This window comes from Barbatula barbatula, assembly GCF_947034865.1.
Source record: "Barbatula barbatula genome assembly, chromosome: 2".
NCBI classification, from domain to species: Eukaryota; Metazoa; Chordata; class Actinopteri; order Cypriniformes; family Nemacheilidae; genus Barbatula; species Barbatula barbatula.
The window spans coordinates 1,341,896-1,361,310 of record NC_136767.1 but is presented as its reverse complement, the minus strand read 5'-3'; the positions used below and the strand labels follow the sequence as shown (position 1 = coordinate 1,361,310).

Here is a 19,415-nt window from a genome sequence, read left to right as displayed (position 1 = left end):
GATGTTAAGCAATAAATTAAACACGATAAATAGGCTTGACATTGACAAAACGCTGGATTCTAATACATAACAAATGTACCTAATGCACATGCCCCACGACAGTGAAATGATGTTAATATTTATGCACAAACATCTCGATAATATTATGAATGCAGCAAATAGAAATATAATCGGTGCGTCGCATTTAATAACGAGTCGTCCCTGTATATGTCAGGCAGAATGAATGATGCATTAACGTTAGATGTTATCAGTCACCATCCATGTAACGTTGCACATCAGGTGTCACTTACTTGCCGACGAAGTTCTCTAACACCGAGCTCTTGCCCGCACTCTGCCCACCCACCACGGCGATCTGAGGCAGGTCCAGGTTGGCATTTTGTCCGATGGCAGATGAGAGGCGTCCTGCAGTTTGTTCACCAGAGGAATCAAGTCCTCCATTCCCGGGTTGCCCATCTTGCGGGACAAATGGGTACTTCAAGTGGAAGAGAAAAGGCAGAACTCGTCCCTCAAATCCCTGAAATATCTGAATGCTGTCCCTTCTTCAATTTTCCTCGACAAATCGACATACGTCCTCGCTCCACCCGCTGCCGCCTGTCTGTTCTCCTCCACCGTGATCATCCGCAGGAGGGATGCGCTGATTATCTGCCACTTGCGGTACCAACTGAAGCCGTTGGGGGCGCAGTTTAACAAATGGATATAGATAGAGTTATCTTGCTTAATTTTAATATAATTTATTTAATTTGTTTAACCAATATATTTATTTTGTACTATAGTAGTTTGTGCAAAATTTATCCCACATCATTACACAGGACAGTCATTTGTTTTCAAATGTTATTTCGAGCAGCCCTTCCTCCGAACCGCGTGAGGGCGCACCGCCAGTAAATGAACCTCAGCGCTACAACGCAAACAGCGCCAGATGAAGATTCACCTAGAGATTTAAACGCTGATGGAGTGAAAATTCATATTTGTATTAAACGGTGAGCTGTTTTCATACCAAGTTGTTTTTATTTGCAGACAGCCGTGAAATGTTTGCTGTGTATGGCTAGATTTAATACAGACTATAGTAAGATCTGACTCCGGCTGTCACGAAGAGATGTAAGCTACTCTGAGTCTGAATGTAAAGTATGTGCTATGCGTAAAGAACCGTCAAGCCTTGTGTGGTAGGAGTGGAATTTATTTACTGTCTTCTTCACCAAGAGGACGTTGTTTATATATTTTCGATGTATGTATATATATATATATATATATATGAGAAATATTGAAAAGGTTTATTTATGTTACATGGGGCAATTATCTCATTCAGTTTACATCTCAGCATTGGTCAAACTTCAGTTCATTATTTGTATGCTGTCTCGGTTTTTTGGACTCCAAAGTAAAGTCAACTTTATTTATAATGCGCGCTATATTTAAAACTATAGTGATTCCTTTATATAGCTGTGCATCCGGGTTTCCCATAATATTTCAGTTTTTTGTAAGTGAATTGGAGGTCACTAGAAACTTAGTGAACTAGAAAGCAGTGTGGAAAGCCTTTTCTTAGGTTTCCCTATTTTTATTATTATCCCCAACTGTTCTAGAAATATTGTTCTCAAGATTGTTGGTTAAATGCTGTGATGTCATCTTGCTTAAATAGATGGACTTGCTCTTGGCTGCAAGCCTACATTATAAAAAATAAACGTACACTAACCCTCTTCTCTCAACAGGTAGTGGTCTAGCTTTTGTTGAAACTAGTAACTTTGTATTAGCACCTATTGTACTATTGCTCTTTGTATGACATGGATAAAAGCGTCTGCTAAATGACTAAATGTAAATGTATAACGTTTTCTGAATTAAATGAAAACACTTTGTGTAGTTGTGTATATAATATATACTAAGCGTTTAAAGGGAACTGACACACAGCCCAGCTGTACTGGTGGTCTTAATGGAATGGACAAAATGTAATCCTATCTAAACTGGTCTGGAGTTCAGAGATGGATTAAATGGGATCGTGTTGTGTTTATTTGACAAAATATTGCTGTGGCACAGTATCTCTTAGTCATTATACTTCATTACTTTCTCTTCCCTATGATTTTAAAAACAGGCAAACTTTGTGTTTTAAACAGACTTCAGGTTATTGCAGTGTGGATCTGGGCCATAACAGCAACAAGAATGCTCAAAATGAATCAGGGGGAACATCCTACCCAGCAGCACCAGGAACCTGAAACAGGCCCATCAGAGCCTCATGGACCAGGAGAATCAGCTGATTCTTCTCATCAGTCTCCTCAACAGAGCAATGAGCTACATGTGCTTCCTCACAGAACGTAATGAGCTATTATTGGTTGATGTCTGGCGGAAATCATTTTTTGACTTTACAACTGTTTACTGTTTGCATCTTCTTAGAATTACATAGAATTTAATTTAATATTTATCAAGTTAAATTTAAATGTTACAAAATTTAACAAATTTCTTCCTTCACAAACAGACCATCAGCACCACAACCTCCCCCCACTCTCCCCTCAGTCAGACCGCACACCTCACAGAACCACGTGAACCCAGTTTCTGTACCACGGCAGTCAGCGTTCATCCATCCAATGCAAGGTAGAAGATTTGAGGTTTTCATGCTGAATATGCCCATTTACTTGTTTCACCACCACTGCATATAAACATATTAATTGGTTTAATGTTTGTATCTATTTTTATTGTAGGAGAACCATTAAGTCACTCCAAGTGGGTACCTAAAGCGTATTCAGAGGGAGGGGTTAGCCAGTCTATTCTGGGACAGCCTCCCATAGGCTCACCTGTAAAAGATCTCTGCAGAATTTTTTCACCCGGTCATTGTCCACAATCATGTGCACCTTACATCAAAAGGGTAGCTGTCATTTCTCTTTATGTAACCTTAGACCAACAAAGGCGTAGTAACCTGCTGACACCAGGAGAATTCTTGTCGCCCTGTTCACAGCGAAAACAAAAACGTATTCAAAGAAAAATATTTGTTTGTGACATTAAAGCATATTATTGATAAATATTACTTATACATTTCGTATCTATTAAAGCTTTTAGCATATGCTATGTTTTAGCGTTTATTTAAGTGGATCAAGGAGAAATAAGGTTGTTTATTTAAATATTGCGTTTTTTCATGTTTTTTTTCAGGACAGTCTTGCAGTTTTGCAGATTATAGACAAAAAGGAAAATCATCTTAATATAGCAGGAAAAAGTAATCGACCAGTTAGAAAATCAAGCACAGATTCAGACACGGGAAAAGGTACCATTGGACAAATTCATTCATCATTTCCGGAATATGGAGAGCCTCTTTTGAAAAAGCAGAGAGGTCAGAGGTAACCATGATATGTGCTGCTTATTAAAAGTGCTGTTACTTCAAGATGCCGTGCTGTTATTTCAAGGAGTATCTCTGTAGATAGATTACAGTTCATGATTGAATCCAAGACACTTAAAAAAACAACATTGTTTGTTTTTGACAGGGCAAATGAGATGGGGGAGGAGTCTGCAAATGAAGATAAAATACAGCAGCCACCAAAAGCAAACTCTGCAAAGATATTGGACTGTGAAGGTATACATTACAAATCCCGTACAGCACTCAATGTTTATCTCTTTAGCCGCAAAAGTGTCACACCCCATGCAGTTTGATATAGACTTAACACTTCATTTTGCTGATAAGTCATAGTCATTTATACCCTTCATCAATTTTAATCATGAACATGGTTATTTTTCCCTAATAAATGATGCAGAGGGTGAAAACCCCTGTGTACTGCTTGAAGACAACAGCGTGGATCAGGACAGAGCAGCAGGGGTTGAGTATCTCCATTAATAATATATTTTCTTTTTTATGGCTGTTTATACATCCCAGTACATCAATTTATTCCCAAAACCAGAAATATTATTAAATTTAACATGTACTGATATATGCTGTAAATGATTTGAGTGTTGTTTTCCTCAGGTTCAAGGTGTTGGCACGTCACTTAAAGTGACCATTCAGCGAAGCAGTGAGAGTCGAGCCTTCAACACAACGTCTGAAGAAACGGATGTAGAGAAAGAGAAAGGCAAATTTACCTGCTACATTTGCAATGTCGCCTGTGCTGACCAGAAAGTAAGACATAACTGTATGGTAATGAGAAAAGGAGTCAGTCATATAATGATATATGTTACATTTTTTTATATAATGCGCCTGAGGCCGTGTTTAGTTTAAACATAGTGTGTGAATTGACCCCTGCAGGCGTTTCAGACACACATGGTCAGTTTGGATCATCAGCAGCGTATGATGGAAGTCCAACATGCAAGCAACACCTGCCTGGCCACACTGTTACCCAGCAGCCGAGAGTCTCTGCGGGGTACTGACAGGTCAGTTGTGCTGTCAACGTTTGATTTATTTCAAATCATAAAGCTGCAAAACGTCCTGTTTGCCCCTCTCCATCTGTTTAAAACATAAAAATCCAGGTCTCTTTATGTACTTGCCTTAAAAGTCCAGTGGGTCAATTTTTTGGAGGATTTATTGGCAGAAATGCAATAGAATATCCATAACTATGTCTTCAGAGGCGTATAAAGACCTTACATAACGAAACTCTGTTTTTATGACTTTAGAATGAGATATTTCTATCTACACACACCGCAGAACATACGATTTCGTAACACATTCTTTATCTTTGTTTTGTTACAGTGAAAGGAAGATGGGCCGCCAGCGCTGGTGTCCTACATGCCAATGTCATTTTTGTGGTGATCTTATAGAGCACAGGCGAACAACAAAACACAAGGTGGTCTCTACAATAACAACTTCTGAAACAAAACATTTCCCATTTCAAACTTAGGAGATGTCTAGGCAATCTTAGTTACAATGTCTCGGATGCGATTGTATACCGTTACGTTTCAGAAAATTGTCTGCTTCTAATTTAAAGCATGTTAAGTCTGAGGTCCCTAAAATAATGATTTATTTACTGCGTCTTTGTGCTTTTGTGCGTTAACAAAGTGTAAGTTCAAAAACTGTTATGTTCGTTCTACAGCTGGCCAAGATCTCTTCAAGACCCTTCTGTACAGTGTGTGAGCGCCATTTCAGAACTCCTCGAAAGTTTGTGGAGCACATGAAGTCTCCCGAGCACAAACAGAGGGTCGAGGAGGTTTGTGTGTGTCATTTTAATCTAGATATGCAAAGTTATGTTCGATGACATGCGTTATTGGGCTCTTTGAATGTGTGTTACAGCTCCGAGACGATGGCGGCCCGGAGGTGATGGAGGAGTTAATAACAGTGGATGCTGTCGGTTGTTTCGAAGGGGAAGATGATTACGAAGAAGAAGACAGAAATGAAGAAGAGATTCTGGTGCTTGAGAAGGTCAGTTGTGTGACTTCAGGTGCTTATTGGTGTTATCGTACAATTATAATGTTCAATTTTGTTTCTAGGAGGCTGTTCATAAAGAGATTATTCCTGAGGAAGCAACTGGTTGTGAGGTATATGATCCAGATATACAGTACGGTGAGTGATGGACTTAAACCGCATTTATGGATTTTTACTTTTTATTTTCTAAAACTCATGTTTTTTTGACCGCAGGCACTAGCTTTGTGGTCCCTGTCGCTGGCTTTCTCTGTAAGCTGTGTCATAAGTTTTACCACTTCGAGTCTTCAGCACATGAAACCCACTGCAGGTCTGTCATGCACTTTCAGAACTTACAGGTTAGTAAAAAATCATTTGACTTTAGATTTAGATACGACATGTGTCATGATATTCAAGATTTGTAAACCTTACCAATTGAATTTAAGCTTGTGATTTTGAGAAACCTCATTTTTTTGTGTCGACAAATTTGTTTGTGTAAATAATGTAGGAAGTCTTTTCAACATATTTTAGAAGTACAACGCACTAAAGATGCAGAAGAAACCTCATAAGGACTCTGAGAGTGATGTCTCGCGCAGCAGTCCCACGCCGGACTCCCCAGAACTGGAGTTCATCGCCGGCTTTGCCAATGAGACATCTGACAGCATCCGGTCAGATCTCAACACATCACGCATCCGTCACCCAAGAAAGAAAATGCGATCTAAGAGACGTCACAAATCCAAGACTCCATACTCAAAAAACTCTGTATCTCCACAGAGCTCCACTCATTTAGTGTGTTCTTCACACTTCAGCTCAGGGTCAAACCAGGAGTCGTATAACCATGAAAACCAAAAGTCAGGGGTATTGTCCGTAAAGTCAAGTAAACAAGACAAAAGCTCTGATGTCCCTGATTGTCTTCCTAATGGGAACATCATGCACGGTTGCCATGTTTCACACTTAAACCCCAAAGAGAATGTTTCACAATCTGTGGAGTTTAAAGAGACAGTCAGCAAAGATCAAGCAAAACAAACTCCTCGTGTTCATAAAAGCCTCGTGAGAACGGTGAAGAATACCTAAAAAATGCAATACACTTAAAGCGTTGCATAATATTATATATTATTTAATGACATGTATTCATATATATATATTATATATTGTGGTCACCTGAAACTAGACATATCATTGTAAGACATTACGCTTTTGAATGACACATTCTTGTTTATCCATTCAATTAAATTGCGTTTATTATTTCTTTACATATTTAATTCTCTCTGTGTATGTTTACTGTACATTATGCTGACAGCAATGCTCGAGCTCTGCGCTCTGCCCGAATCAGTACACGTGGCATGCAGATGCGCGCGTGCCCTGCAGGGGGCGCATGCGCAAACTGCGCGGCATTATGGGGCGGAGATGGCATTCTAGCGAACGCACACAGACGACGGAGAGGCTTAAAGGGAAGCAGTAACACACTCGCGAGTGGGCAAAGGTGTCGACAAACATCACGTAAAGACTCAGTCACCCTGCGGAGAAGAATCGTGTCTCGGATTGTGGTGTCATGGCGCAAAATGATTTGATGAGTAACGCGGAGGACGTGGCGGATCAGGTAAGAGCGAAGGCCCCGCCAACAACTTCCTCAGAAAATCACTGAGGGTTGACTTTAAAAGCGCCTGTTGTGTTGTTTCACTCCGAGTGAAAAAGTGTTTATTTGGACTTCGGGTCGTATTTGAGTAGTTGCAAACGCGTTTGCGTCTCCGCGAACTTGTTTTCGGACGAGGAAACCGAACTTCCCCGGAAGAACGTAAAAATAACGTTTTCGTCTGATCCCGTGTATTTGACGAGGCTTCTTGAGCGATGCCCCACTATTTCTAGTGTTATTTAATAAGTATGAATTTCATTACCTCTCGAGCCGGTGACACCAGCACATATGGCGAGAAAATATGAGATGATGGCATGCAAAATAAACATATGCAGAAAGCAAACATGATGCATTTAAAATGCATGTGCATTGAGTGTCCGTCATTAATCGCTTTGAAATATGTTTGTGACGAGCAACGAGGCCGTGCGTGTCGTCATCGTCATCATCAACGTCATCTCTAAAGATAAAAGATAAGAGGTTGTTATTTCCTCTAAGAATGCTAAGACGTCAATAACGCAAAGTAAGTGTTATTTCATCTGTATTATTTGGAATCAAATACTCACGGTTATCAAAGACCGTCGACCAAAAAGGTCATTTTGCTATTTTTGTATTTTGCATGTTGCTTGAAATGAAATGTGGACACATCAGTTTATGCGCACAGATAATAAGTGATAGTTTGTTGACAGAGAGGCAGACATCGGCCCTGAGGTCTCTTCCCATTCATTCGGTTTCACTTGGTACTTGTTGCATTCTGATTGGCTCGTTTTCTTCTTAGTGCTGATGTGGATAGTCTGGGGGCGGGGCTTTGCAGATGCCCTGTATTAAAGGTGTGGGTGATCTGTCATTTAACCTAACCTGTATAGATGCCTTTGGAAGAATGTTAGCAATTTTCAGTTCCGCGACATCATCGACTAACAGGGCAGGAGAAGACGTACGTTTTTGTTCTGTTGAACACAATGAGATATTTTGAAGAATTTAGGAGAACAAAGGGTTCTCGGGCACCTTTACTACCACTAAACCGTGGTAGTGAAAAGGACTTGCATTCTTCCAAATATCTTTCTTTGTGTTCAACGGAACGGAGTAGTTTATACAGGTATGACATCTCATGGGCGTGAGTAAATGAGTTTTCATTTTTGGATGATCTGTCACTTTAAGGGTCGCATAGGAGGGTTATATACAGGCAAATGGAGATGATATGCTGGCAAATAATTAAATTAAATGGACCTTTTTGTAATACAGTCGCTTTTTCTTTTCCCAAAAGTGAGTTATTGTCTGCTATTCCATTCAGATACATTTTTATAGTGCTTTGCTCAATTTAGCGTTCTTACAAAAAATGTTTATGCAATAGAGAGGAGTCAAAGGCATAAGGAAAAAACAGTATAGAAATAACAAGAAAATCAATGTAAAACACGCAAATATAAAATACATGGTATTGACCGTATTAAATGTGGTGTTATTGCAATTTCTATACAAGCTCTACCATAATATGACTATAAAAACAAGAAAAACAGTGTTTGTTTTTACCAAACTAATTATGGCACATTTATCAACATCTGGTGGTTCCAATACCCACGTACGGTCTCTCCTCAAGTTTGTTTTCTTTTAAGTGCAGTCTTCATAGTCAGGCAATGCTTTTTTCAAGATCCATAATGGTCCATATTCCTCGTAAATGGGCACATTAAAATAATGTAACTATTTTATGTTCTATAAAGCCATCCCTTCTCAATTTGTTGGGTATAATTACTTCTGGTTTGTGCATTTGAATTCGCATAATCATTGTGACATCCATAACTCGTGTTTATTGCGCTTTTATATAATAGAAAACTAGTGCGAGGTTTTTCTGATGTTTAGACTCTATCAACAAGGGTTTAGTCAAATATAAACAGTTCGATATATTTGTAAAAAATGCATTCTCTTGAGCATTTTTATGTCACGTCCATAGCGCTGGAATTGCCCATGTATATAGAATGACAATATTTGTTATCATTGCCAACTATCAGACTGTTATGTTTGCAACATTATCAAATTCTGTGTGTCTTAAAGGGATGCTTCACCCAAAAATGAACATTCTGTCGTCATATACTCACCTTCGAGTTCTTCCAAATGTCTTTTTTCCTACTATAGTAGGGGGGCAAGAGCATTCTTCCAATTATCTTTCTATGTTCATACATTTTTGAGTGATGCATTCCTTTAATAATGTATTGTCATATAGTGGATGCGAAAACAAGTAGATACTTGCATGCAAACTGTCCAAAAAGTTCATAAATTTAAAGTGTTTCAAGGATTAGAAATGCAACGAAGTCTTCATGTACCTACCTCCTTATTACCCTTTAACTAGTATTACTATGCACTTTTTGCACATTATATGTTCTACATGGTATTGCATATTGCTGCCATTGCTGCTATTATAAGCAACCTATAATAAGCACCCTTGTGTAAGCAGGAGTATATAGTCCGTGTTCGAGATCATTACAACATCCTTGTGCATCTGTGCTTAACACCTGTTGCATGAGGTGAGTACAGATTTACTGCTGTTGTTTAAATCATGGAAATGGAGCCAATGTGCTCTTGAGTCATCGATTGTAAACATTGGAACGATCCGGCCACCTGCGTTTCAATTTTGTCTGAAAGGTTGAATATTAATCCGTATTCGGGTAAAGAGGCGCTTCAGTGTTTGCTTGATATGCCGTGGAGCCCGAAGCGAGGTTATTGACAATAGGAAAAGGAAAGATCATTTGATTTCTATATTATCTCATATTATATTACACGAAGAGACCATTTTCTGTCTTACAGACAGGTGATGTCATAATTGATAAGATTTCTTAATGCACAAATCTGAGCAACATAAAACCTTTACGCCATTTCTGCGGGTTCCTGAATGCTGAAAAACATTCTGTACTTATAATCTTTGCCGAACGGCAGAAAGCTGTAATTATTGCCTTCATAGAGATACGTAAACGTATAATTTGATCATAATGACCGTTTCATGCCAAAGTCTAACGGTTTGAGACATAAACAAGGATTGTTTTATGATGAGCGGACACACGGTCAACACTTTATCAGCTCTGTTGCGAAGGGTCTGCGTATGATAACTCTGCTCTTTCACTCATCTGCAGTTCCTCCGGGTGACAAAGCAGTACCTGCCTCACATAGCGCGCCTCTGTCTGATCAGCACCTTTCTGGAGGACGGCATCCGAATGTGGTTTCAGTGGAGCGAGCAGAGAGAATACATCGAGACGACGTGGGGATGCGGCTACTTCTTCGCATCACTCTTCGTCTTACTCAACTTACTGGGACAGCTGGGTAAGAACGATGCTGTTTGGTAAGGGTGGAAAAATGGTAACATTAATACAAGCATCATCTCTAAGCTCTTATTTTAAACAGGTGGCTGTATACTCATCCTAAGCAGAAATTTCGTCCAGTATGCCTGCTTTGGATTATTCGGTATCATCGCTTTGCAGGTGTGAACGGAGTTTGTTTCTATCGTTAACATATTAAAATTACACGCTGAATAACGTGTCTCCATCTCTTCCAGACTGTAGCCTATAGCATTCTTTGGGACCCGAAGTTTTTGATGAGGTGAGGTTCGGATTTGATCATCCTCACGATTGTAATGCTCTGGTGACATCATTGTGTTCTCTTTCTTGACGTTCTCAGGAATTTGGCACTGGGTGGAGGTCTGTTGCTGCTGTTGGCCGAGTCTCGCTCTGAAGGCAGGAGTATGTTTGCTGGAGTTCCCACGATGAGAGAAAGCTCTCCCAAGCAGTACATGCAGCTGGGAGGCCGAGTCCTTCTGGTCCTCATGTTTATGACTCTGCTTCACTTTGATACAAGCTTCCTCTCGGTGAGCGGACCACCTCAGATAGAGCCAATATTTCAATACTTTATTAGCAGAACAAAATATTAAGTTATATTGTGCTCACTTGGCATAAAAATAACGGAAGGTTAGAGAAATCTTGGGGGCGCTTTACAATAAGTGAGTTTGTTAATGGAGCAAACTTAAGGTGTTAGCGTTTATATTGGCAGCTTCGTTTGTTTTAAAAAATATCTAATTGATTACATTACAATAACTTCTAAAGAGGAGAAATCAAGAGCAAAAAGATTCAATAATATGTTTTATCATAATAAGTCATTTTCTCTATACGGTTAAAATAATGCAAATTGATATGGTGCCAGTTGCATATGAGAGTGTTTGCAAAAAAATTAAGAGACCATTTAAAAAGTATTGTTTGTTTTACTAAAACTAAATTTACTATCTATAACTATGTGTTTAGGTAAAATTATAATTTTGTTTTAAATCTGTGAACAAGTAACAATATTTCTCCCAAATTTCAAAAAAGTGTTTCCATTTGCAATTAATTGCAGAAACGTGTGGAAAACCAATACAGGCACACATATGTGATTTTGTTTAGATTAAAATTGGTTGTAGATGTTTTAACAAATGATTTTTAATATAGGGACACATTAACATTTATAGTCAGAAAGTCAGATCTGCCATCTTATGTTTGCAGAATTTTATTGCCGTGCTTTCAGCTGTTGTTGGAGGCTTGTGCTTCCGTATTGATTTTGTTGCTCAGGATGTGGGCAGAATTTGTGTGATGATGCAAAGCGAAGTCCACTCTGTCAAACCATAACCAGTATTTATTCAAATGTTTATATTTAAGACATAAACAACATTTATGTCTTAAATTTAAACCAGAAGCAAAATATTTACTGATGTCTTGAAACGATGTCAACATTGTGCATGCCGTCATTGTAGTAACCCATTTTTTGCCACTAGAGGTCCCCCTTGTCTTACTGACTTCCATAGTTTTGCCCTTTTACTTTCTTTATCAAAGCTTATAGAAAACGATTCTTTTGGTTGTCCTAATGCACAACTGTGTTTGTTTTTAGATCTTGCAGAATCTGGTGGGAACAGCTCTCATTGTCCTCGTGGCTATTGGTTTCAAGACCAAGCTGGCTGCCCTCACCCTGGTCATTTGGCTTTTGGCTATCAACGTGTACTTCAACGCTTTCTGGACCATTCCGGCCTACAAGCCCATGCACGACTTCCTCAAGTACGACTTCTTCCAGACCACATCTGTGATCGGAGGCCTTTTGCTGATAGTAGCGCTAGGTCCAGGTGGAGTATCCATGGATGAGAAAAAGAAGGATTGGTGAGACCGGACTGAACTTGAAAGGCTCACTCAGTAGTTTTCGACAATAGTTTTTCTGTGCAGTTATCATACAATGCAGGTACACTACTTGGGGAGAAACGAGCCAATTGAGGCGTGGCCTCATAAACACATCAGGACCAACAGAAAGACCCACTCTCCACATGTCATGCACTGTCTGTGTTTCCATTCTGCCTGCTTTTGTCTACCAGCACTTTTAGACATTAGTTAATCATATTTATTTTCTAAGGTTTGGGATTCTGTTGTTTGAGGAACCCCCTTGAAAATCCGGTTTATCCACATTATAAACGTGTTATATAAGGTTTGTAGCCATTGAGGTAATTACAAATAATTCTCTATTGTTTCTCTCTGCCCCATTTTGTCTGGGTGCCAACTGCAGTCAGCTCACCAAAGACTCACCAAAACTCAAATGATACTCGCTCACGTCGTTCTGTACAATAACAGTATGTTTTCAAGTTCAGTATATCAAGAATCTAAAGTAAAACTACACACGATGGAAGGGAGAAGTCACTTAAAATGTTCTACATCAGCAAGAAAATGTGTCAGGTGCTTGCTGTCACCCGGCTGGTCTTAAAGGTGACGTCATTGTGTTGAAAGTTGCTGCACACTGGTTATTGTTTATGGCTCACTGTGTAAATCTCTGACGTGTCCTTATCAACAGGCCACAGAAGGAGTATTAATCGAAAACATTCAAAAGCATTTAAAAACAAAGAAAAAAGTTCCAGCATTGTAATGAATTGTTAGCTGTGTGTTTGCTGTCTGTTGTCAGGTCACTTTGAAGTTTACAAAAGGTGAATTATAGTGTTTATCAAAACAAGCAGAAAAGTCGGGTTAGAAAAATGAAAACCTGTGGTTTGTCGGACTCCTCGTTGCTCCTCTTTGTACAAAAAGAAATGACAGAAAAATTAAGTTTTTCTAAATGTTTTAAATATTTGTTTTGACATATAAAGGTAAAAGAAAAACATGTCAGTTGTTTGTTATTTACACTTTTAAGAGGTAACCAACAATACAAAGCTTTGTCGTTTTGTATTGACAAGGGTATTCAGGTATTCAACATTTGAAAGGGATGTTGTTCAATTGAAGTGTACATGTGGATTCCTCCATGCTGTTTTTCTAAATTCTGCAAGTGCTAAGATACTTAATAGTAAGTCATGTAATTTTCTTTAAAAAAACGGTCATAACTTGTAAGTCAGTTATCTAAAATCAAGCTCATTTGAATCAGAAGACTAAGATGAGCATTAAGTCATCGCTAGGTGGTCAGATTAGTTCTTAAATGAACAGTCAGCCTAAATTCATTATCTGTATACATTTATTTGTTCTGATAAACACAGAGAAAGATATTCGCTAACCAAACAGTTATTTGCCACCATTGACTACGATAGTAGGTAAGATTGCTTTATGAATGTCTGAACATGATTGAAGATATTTTGAAGAATGTAGAAAAGAAAACCGTTCTGCTGCACTTTGGACCACGGTTTTAATTTTTCATACTTTGTTGCTGTATTAAGAAAGCAAAATGTGTTGTAACAAAAAAGGGTTTGTTTGAAAAGAGCTTAAGTATAATGTTTTGTATCACACTGCACTGTTCTAGATGACCTGTTCATGAGTTAAATCCGAGTGTATTTCAATATCTTTCGCCAATAAGTTACAAAAGAATCAAGTGCCACAGTAAGACTGTGAAACGCAAAAAACAGATTATATGTGACCCTGCAAACCAGAATAAAGTCTAAAAATCTATAAGATGAGCATTAAAGTTTCATTTCAATATTTGAAATGGCTTTCACTGGACGTTTCTTTAGGATGATTTAATGGAGTTACAGGGTCACACATGAAGATGGGTTTGGTGTTTCAGGAGAATATTTCTTTCAACATTTATTTGAGTTGATTTAGGAAACTGGTCGTCGATGTTTGTAAAGAAAGAATTTGCTTGTTTGCGCGCACAGTGGCGAGTTTAGTGTCTGTAGTGAACGGTTCCGCCAGCAGAGGGCGCGCCAGGCATTCCGAACACTACATCAAACCACCGCTCCTTCATTTGCTCTCGTCATCGCGTCTCATTTAAATTCTTCACATAATGTTCGGCATCTCTTCCTGTTATATATTTGTATCATTTAATTATGTAACGTTATAAATTTGTCTTACTTTAGTATGACTCCTATCGTCGAATAGCCTATTACGCGCTGAACAGTTTCTACATGATGATATACATCGAAGAGTCAACGCAATTCTAACGTTTTTTGTTATTTAAAGATTTCTATGAATCACGAGAGGCGATTATAAATTGAAGATATAATCACAGTTTTTGGATGGGGTACAGTGTGAACATGGGCGCCGTATAGAGGGAAAAGTTAGGACAATTCCAAGGGCCCCTAACTGACGGGGTCCCAACAAATAGGTTAAATTATATTATACACTATATAAATCTATTACACTACATCATTATTTAGTATATTTAAAATAATAATAAAATGAATGATGTCTTTTCTTTTACTTATTTTGTCAATAAAAGTTAAATATCCCCAATGGACCAAAAAGTAAACATCCATATTGACCGAGCACCCCCCTGTGTCTGCATGAAATGGTTCGGTCCTGCTTTAGCGCACTCATCAGTGACGTGTTTAGTTGCAGAAAGTCGCGACGCGTCAGAAACACAGACCGCGTAGTAAAAAATGTTGCGTAGTAAAAAATATGGTTTTCAAAAAAGAAAAACAAACAAAGTTGAGAGAGCAAAGACAAAAGAAAGGGTGTCAATCTGAACCCAGTTTTTCACCAAGAAAGGTGTGTAGCATTCAGTCTGTGAGTGGTATTAACCTGTTGACCATAGTGAAATAAGCTAGCTAGCTGCAGGCTAGTGTCAGCCTACACTTCATTAACATTTAATCAGTGCATGGAAACGTTTAGCAAGATATTCATATGAAATAATTGTCCATGGCCATCATATCAGACTTAACAACAGATGAGTCAGCAATACCCCAGTTCCCCCATAACTGCACCCAGTGAAGAAGGTGAGCAACACTGTGTTAATGACTTTACCATAACCAAAAAGAAAGTGGAATATTTATTAATGACAGAAATCAAACACAAATTATTTTCTCACATAATGACCATTATGACATAAAAAATATAACCTTTGTCTGTATTAGTTGCATTTGGAAACAATGAGTAGCTCACCTCAACCTGCATGTAGGTTACAGACAATATTAAAATAATCCAGTTTGATGCGTTCATTTAGACTGAATTTTGGCCGTTAAATGACATCTATAGATACAGACCTTATTATTCCCATCATGAAGGGCAGTGTATTTGAGAAGCTTACACACACACACATCTATCATAACTAATGTATGTAATCAAGTGATAATAATACAGAACTATAGGTAATTTGGGTCAATGTTCTGTAGTGTTAGTGTTTTTTATTTGTACCATGTTAACTTACCTTTTAATTTTGATGTCACTGGTACTGTTAGTTTTGTTATGACCATATTCCAAACCTAAAAAACCTATTGATTTAGTGATCACATGATCTGTTTTGTAGCACTATAATAACCCTGATGTGGAAATTCCGTTGTTCATATATATTTAGGTTTTTTCTTTTTTTTAAATCTGTCAATATTTTTACAATAAAATTACATTGAGAATGGACATTTTTATGGTGGCTTTTAATCTTGCATCAAATAGTGAACTGCATACTGTATGCAGACTTGCATTTACAGATCACCAGCAGTGTAAATATTTTGCTAGCACTAGTATTGAACTACAAGAAGCAAGACAGTCGCAAGCCTTTGATTAGAGTTATTTAAAGCTTTTGATTGGACAGTTAGGTCCTTGAGATGTGGTGCCAACAGCTGCACCGAGGGGGACCATTTCGATTTTTTTGTATGTATGTATGTGTGTATGTGTGTGTGTGTGTGTGTACATGTATATATAGGTGTGTATGTGTATATATATATATATATGTGTGTGTGTGTATATGTATATATATACATATATATATGTGTGTGTGTGTGTGTACATGTATATATAGGTGTGTATATATATATATATATGTGTGTGTGTGTATATGTATATATATACATATATATATGTGTGTGTGTGTGTGTGTGTGTACATGTATATATATATGTGTATATATGTGTGTATGTATGTAAATGTATATATATATATATGTGTGTATGTGTATATAAATATGTGTATATATATATATATATATATATATATATATATATATATATATATTTCAATGCAGACTGCCCAGGTCCACGAATTTCCCAAAACGCATCCGAAATGTGATTTTGAAACGTTTTTGTGTGAAACCCATAGGTTCACATCTCAAAAAAGAAATTAAATGAATGTTTTTCTTAATCTAAAGGTGAAGCTATAATTTTGTAAGCCTAAAGCACTAGTGTTTATTGATCAATTCACTTCAATATAGGACGTTTTCCTCACACAGGTTTTGTAGTGTTTGACTTGGGTTTGGCCCTCTGGCTGTTTTCCCTCATCTTTTTGTTTTCCTTCTCTTTGAGCCCACCACGACTTCCTCAGCCTGGAGCCAAACAGCGTTTACTCTCTTATTTGTAAACAAATACTGCCTTCTTTCTATCCACAGGTTTGAAAAGATGTTGAGGATACGGCCGAGTTCAGTCGCAGGTCGATGGAGATGGCGCAGGGCTCCGGTTTACCGTACGACTCTCCTCATCACCGCATTAATAACGTTTCCAGTTGAAGGTGTTCCCGTTTGCACATCGAACGTCTCGTTGCCTCCGCGGGAAATCTGAAAACTGTTAAAGATCAATGTAGCACTTTAAGAGCGTCAACCTCGGGCCACACTTTGAGTCGGCCTCTGCGGGGTCACCGTTCTGAAGATGAAGGTGAAGAGGTCGGTCTTTAAGTACCATCAAAAAGATGTTTCTTCGCCGTTTCTGCCTCTCCTTTGAGAAGCTGGAACACACAGACAGCGATTTGTCACTAGACACGGCCTCGAGATAATTTCCAATTTCATGGGAGCCGGAGAAGAGACCGTGATGGTCAGCCACAGCTGGATGTGTGTGTCCGCTGTGGGCCGGGCCATTGTTGAAGCCCTAGCCGCAGGCCACTGTGTGTGTGGGGGACACTTTCATTCTGAGCTCTGTGACAGCCAAATGTCACCATTAAGCATGCGCTGCAAAATCGAAGGCATTCATGAGCGACGCTCCTCATGAGCCATAAAAAGGGTCAGCGGTGAGGGTGACTCAAGTTCAGGAAGTCAAGTTGCGCCCAGATTCAATGGTGTCATGCTTGTTCTGCTCTTTGATGTGACGTGTGTGGAAATGTGCCTTCTTTCTCACACTTGTTAGCGCTGTCAATCATCCGAGGGATTCTTTGGTTAAACAGTTGTCTGTTCTCAATGCATCCACTGTGAAATGGATGATTTTGTTGACAGATCGTCAGATAGTTTCATCCAGAAGTATGATCCGATCGGTTGAACCATGAAACGCTTTGTTGAACGGATCGTTTTGCTTTTCGATGCTAATTGGTCAGGAAAGCTTTTCTGTCATGCTAAAATACACATAGACAGTTCGTCTATGACATGAAACACCTGTTCACCAATCTCATGTTTGTAGTATCTGTACAAAAGAAGATATTTTGATCAATGTTTTAAAGGGAACAACGGCGGTAATCATTGACTTGCATTGGTTTTGTGTCCATATAGAAGTCAATGGGGGACAATGTTGTCGTTTACCAACATTTCTCAAAATATCTTTTGGGTTCTGCAGAAGAAAGGCACACAGGTTTGGACAGAATCTTTATTGTTAGGGTGAACTTTCTCTTTAAACTCCCAAACAACAGCAGTATCACAGCGTATTAAACCAAATGTAAAAAAAATCTAACAAAACACTTTTTTGATTTGTTATAGAATTGAAAACATTCCACGTAAAATTTGACCTGCTTTATGTAAATTATTAAAGATTAAAAAGGTTTGTCCCTGGAAAATAAAACCATGAATAGAATTTGGAAAGCTAAAGAGAGACGTTAAAGCTGTAAAAAATACATAACATTATATATAACATTAAAACATATGTTGGCGGCTAAACCAATAAGATTAAATGTATATAATAAGATATAAAAAGTTCACCCAGAAATACAAGTTCTTTCATTATTTATTCACATCATTTTGATGAACACCGGTAACCAAACAACAATGACCCTCGTTGACATCCATTGTATGAACACAAGAACACTTATCAGAATATCTTCTTTTGTGATCCACTGAAGAAAGACTCATATACAGGCTTTGAATGACAGAAGGATGAGTAAATAATGTTCGGGTGAACTATCCCATTGCTTATTTGTAACAGGCCGTACTATAATGCAAAATATAGTCACAGTTAAATGGGTTTCACATCGATCCACCTGTTGCCCGGCCCCTGGCTTCTCCAGGTCTGAGGTGATCAGTCCTGTGAGATCTGTCAACATCAGCCACTCCAGGCTCTCAACACACTTCCTACAGCCCTCTATCCCCGACATGAAATGCAACATTTGCTCTTATTGTCAGTGTTGGATAAACACAAGAGGCTCTTTGATCACGGCAAGGGGAACCTGTTGGCGTTGTGGTTCAGGAAAGGAAAGAGAGGGAGGGGTGGAAGCCGGGAATCATTGCCACGCAGGAAGCGAGGCCGATCTGCCGGTGATTTCTATTGTCTTCTGTTGTTTGATTGACACGATGCCAGGAGGCTCTCGCCCGAGGGACCGTCAGTTACTCCATCCACGAATTCCGCTGGAGGTCACAGGTTAAATCGAGGTAGGTTTGATATAAAGCGACCCCAAATGTACCGTATATAATATAATTGCTTTGAATCAAACATCTCCTTATAAAAGACGCGTTCATCATTTATTTACCCTCGTGTCATTCAAAACCTGTATATGAGGCTTTCTTCAGTGGAACACAAAGGAAGATTTTTTTGAGAAATTTCTGAGTGGGTTTGTGATCACCTAAAGAAAGCCATCAGGGACCGATGTTGTTTGGTCACCGACGTTCTTCAAAATATCTTCTCTTGTGTTCTGCAGAAGAAAGAAAGCAAGTCACACAGGTTTGGAATGGCATGAGGGTGAGTAAATAATGACAGAATCGTTTAGTCAACCTGAAAGTTTGCACACAATTCCTATGAGCATCTCCATTGTTTTTTTATAAACTTTTATTGATTTGTTTTTCTACTGACAGAGTTGTTCATTTAAAGTAAGCAACAGTTTATTCAAGTCACTCTGTCCCATCCTTTCTTGCCATACTGCTAACTTTTCTTTCCAACTTCACTCCATCTCTTCCCCTGCCGCCAGTTTCTTT

The 19,415-nt window shown here is 38.6% G+C and overlaps 3 protein-coding genes across 3 annotated transcripts in view; 2 read left to right on the top strand and 1 right to left on the bottom strand.

The window, feature by feature from the left end:
* Positions 1 to 453, bottom strand: part of dnm1b (dynamin 1b) — a gene marked incomplete at its 5' end in the record, with an annotated part of 21,087 nt that extends 20,634 nt beyond the window's left edge. Inside the window, 2 exon segments of the mRNA XM_079451275.1 lie at positions 291 to 394; positions 397 to 453. Coding sequence (XP_079307401.1) covers positions 291 to 394; positions 397 to 453 — 161 coding nt within the window.
* Positions 454 to 905: 452 nt separating this feature from the next.
* On the top strand, positions 906 to 6,547 carry ciz1b (cdkn1a interacting zinc finger protein 1b). Its single transcript, XM_079485811.1, has 15 exons — positions 906 to 977; positions 2,100 to 2,297; positions 2,459 to 2,574; positions 2,682 to 2,845; positions 3,127 to 3,311; positions 3,456 to 3,544; positions 3,723 to 3,784; positions 3,932 to 4,081; positions 4,208 to 4,332; positions 4,649 to 4,742; positions 4,989 to 5,102; positions 5,186 to 5,314; positions 5,383 to 5,455; positions 5,531 to 5,652; positions 5,825 to 6,547. The coding sequence occupies exons 2-15, from the start codon at positions 2,146 to 2,148 to the stop codon at positions 6,365 to 6,367; spliced, it is 2,118 nt and encodes a 705-aa protein (XP_079341937.1). The 5' UTR covers positions 906 to 977; positions 2,100 to 2,145; the 3' UTR covers positions 6,368 to 6,547.
* A 112-nt stretch (positions 6,548 to 6,659) lies between these two features.
* surf4l (surfeit 4, like) lies at positions 6,660 to 13,886 on the top strand. The gene is made up of 6 exons (XM_079485824.1): positions 6,660 to 6,893; positions 10,043 to 10,229; positions 10,311 to 10,387; positions 10,462 to 10,505; positions 10,584 to 10,770; positions 11,820 to 13,886. Exons 1-6 carry the CDS (start codon positions 6,846 to 6,848, stop codon positions 12,084 to 12,086), a joined length of 810 nt encoding a protein of 269 aa, XP_079341950.1. The 5' UTR covers positions 6,660 to 6,845; the 3' UTR covers positions 12,087 to 13,886.
* The last annotated feature ends 5,529 nt before the right edge of the window (positions 13,887 to 19,415 follow it).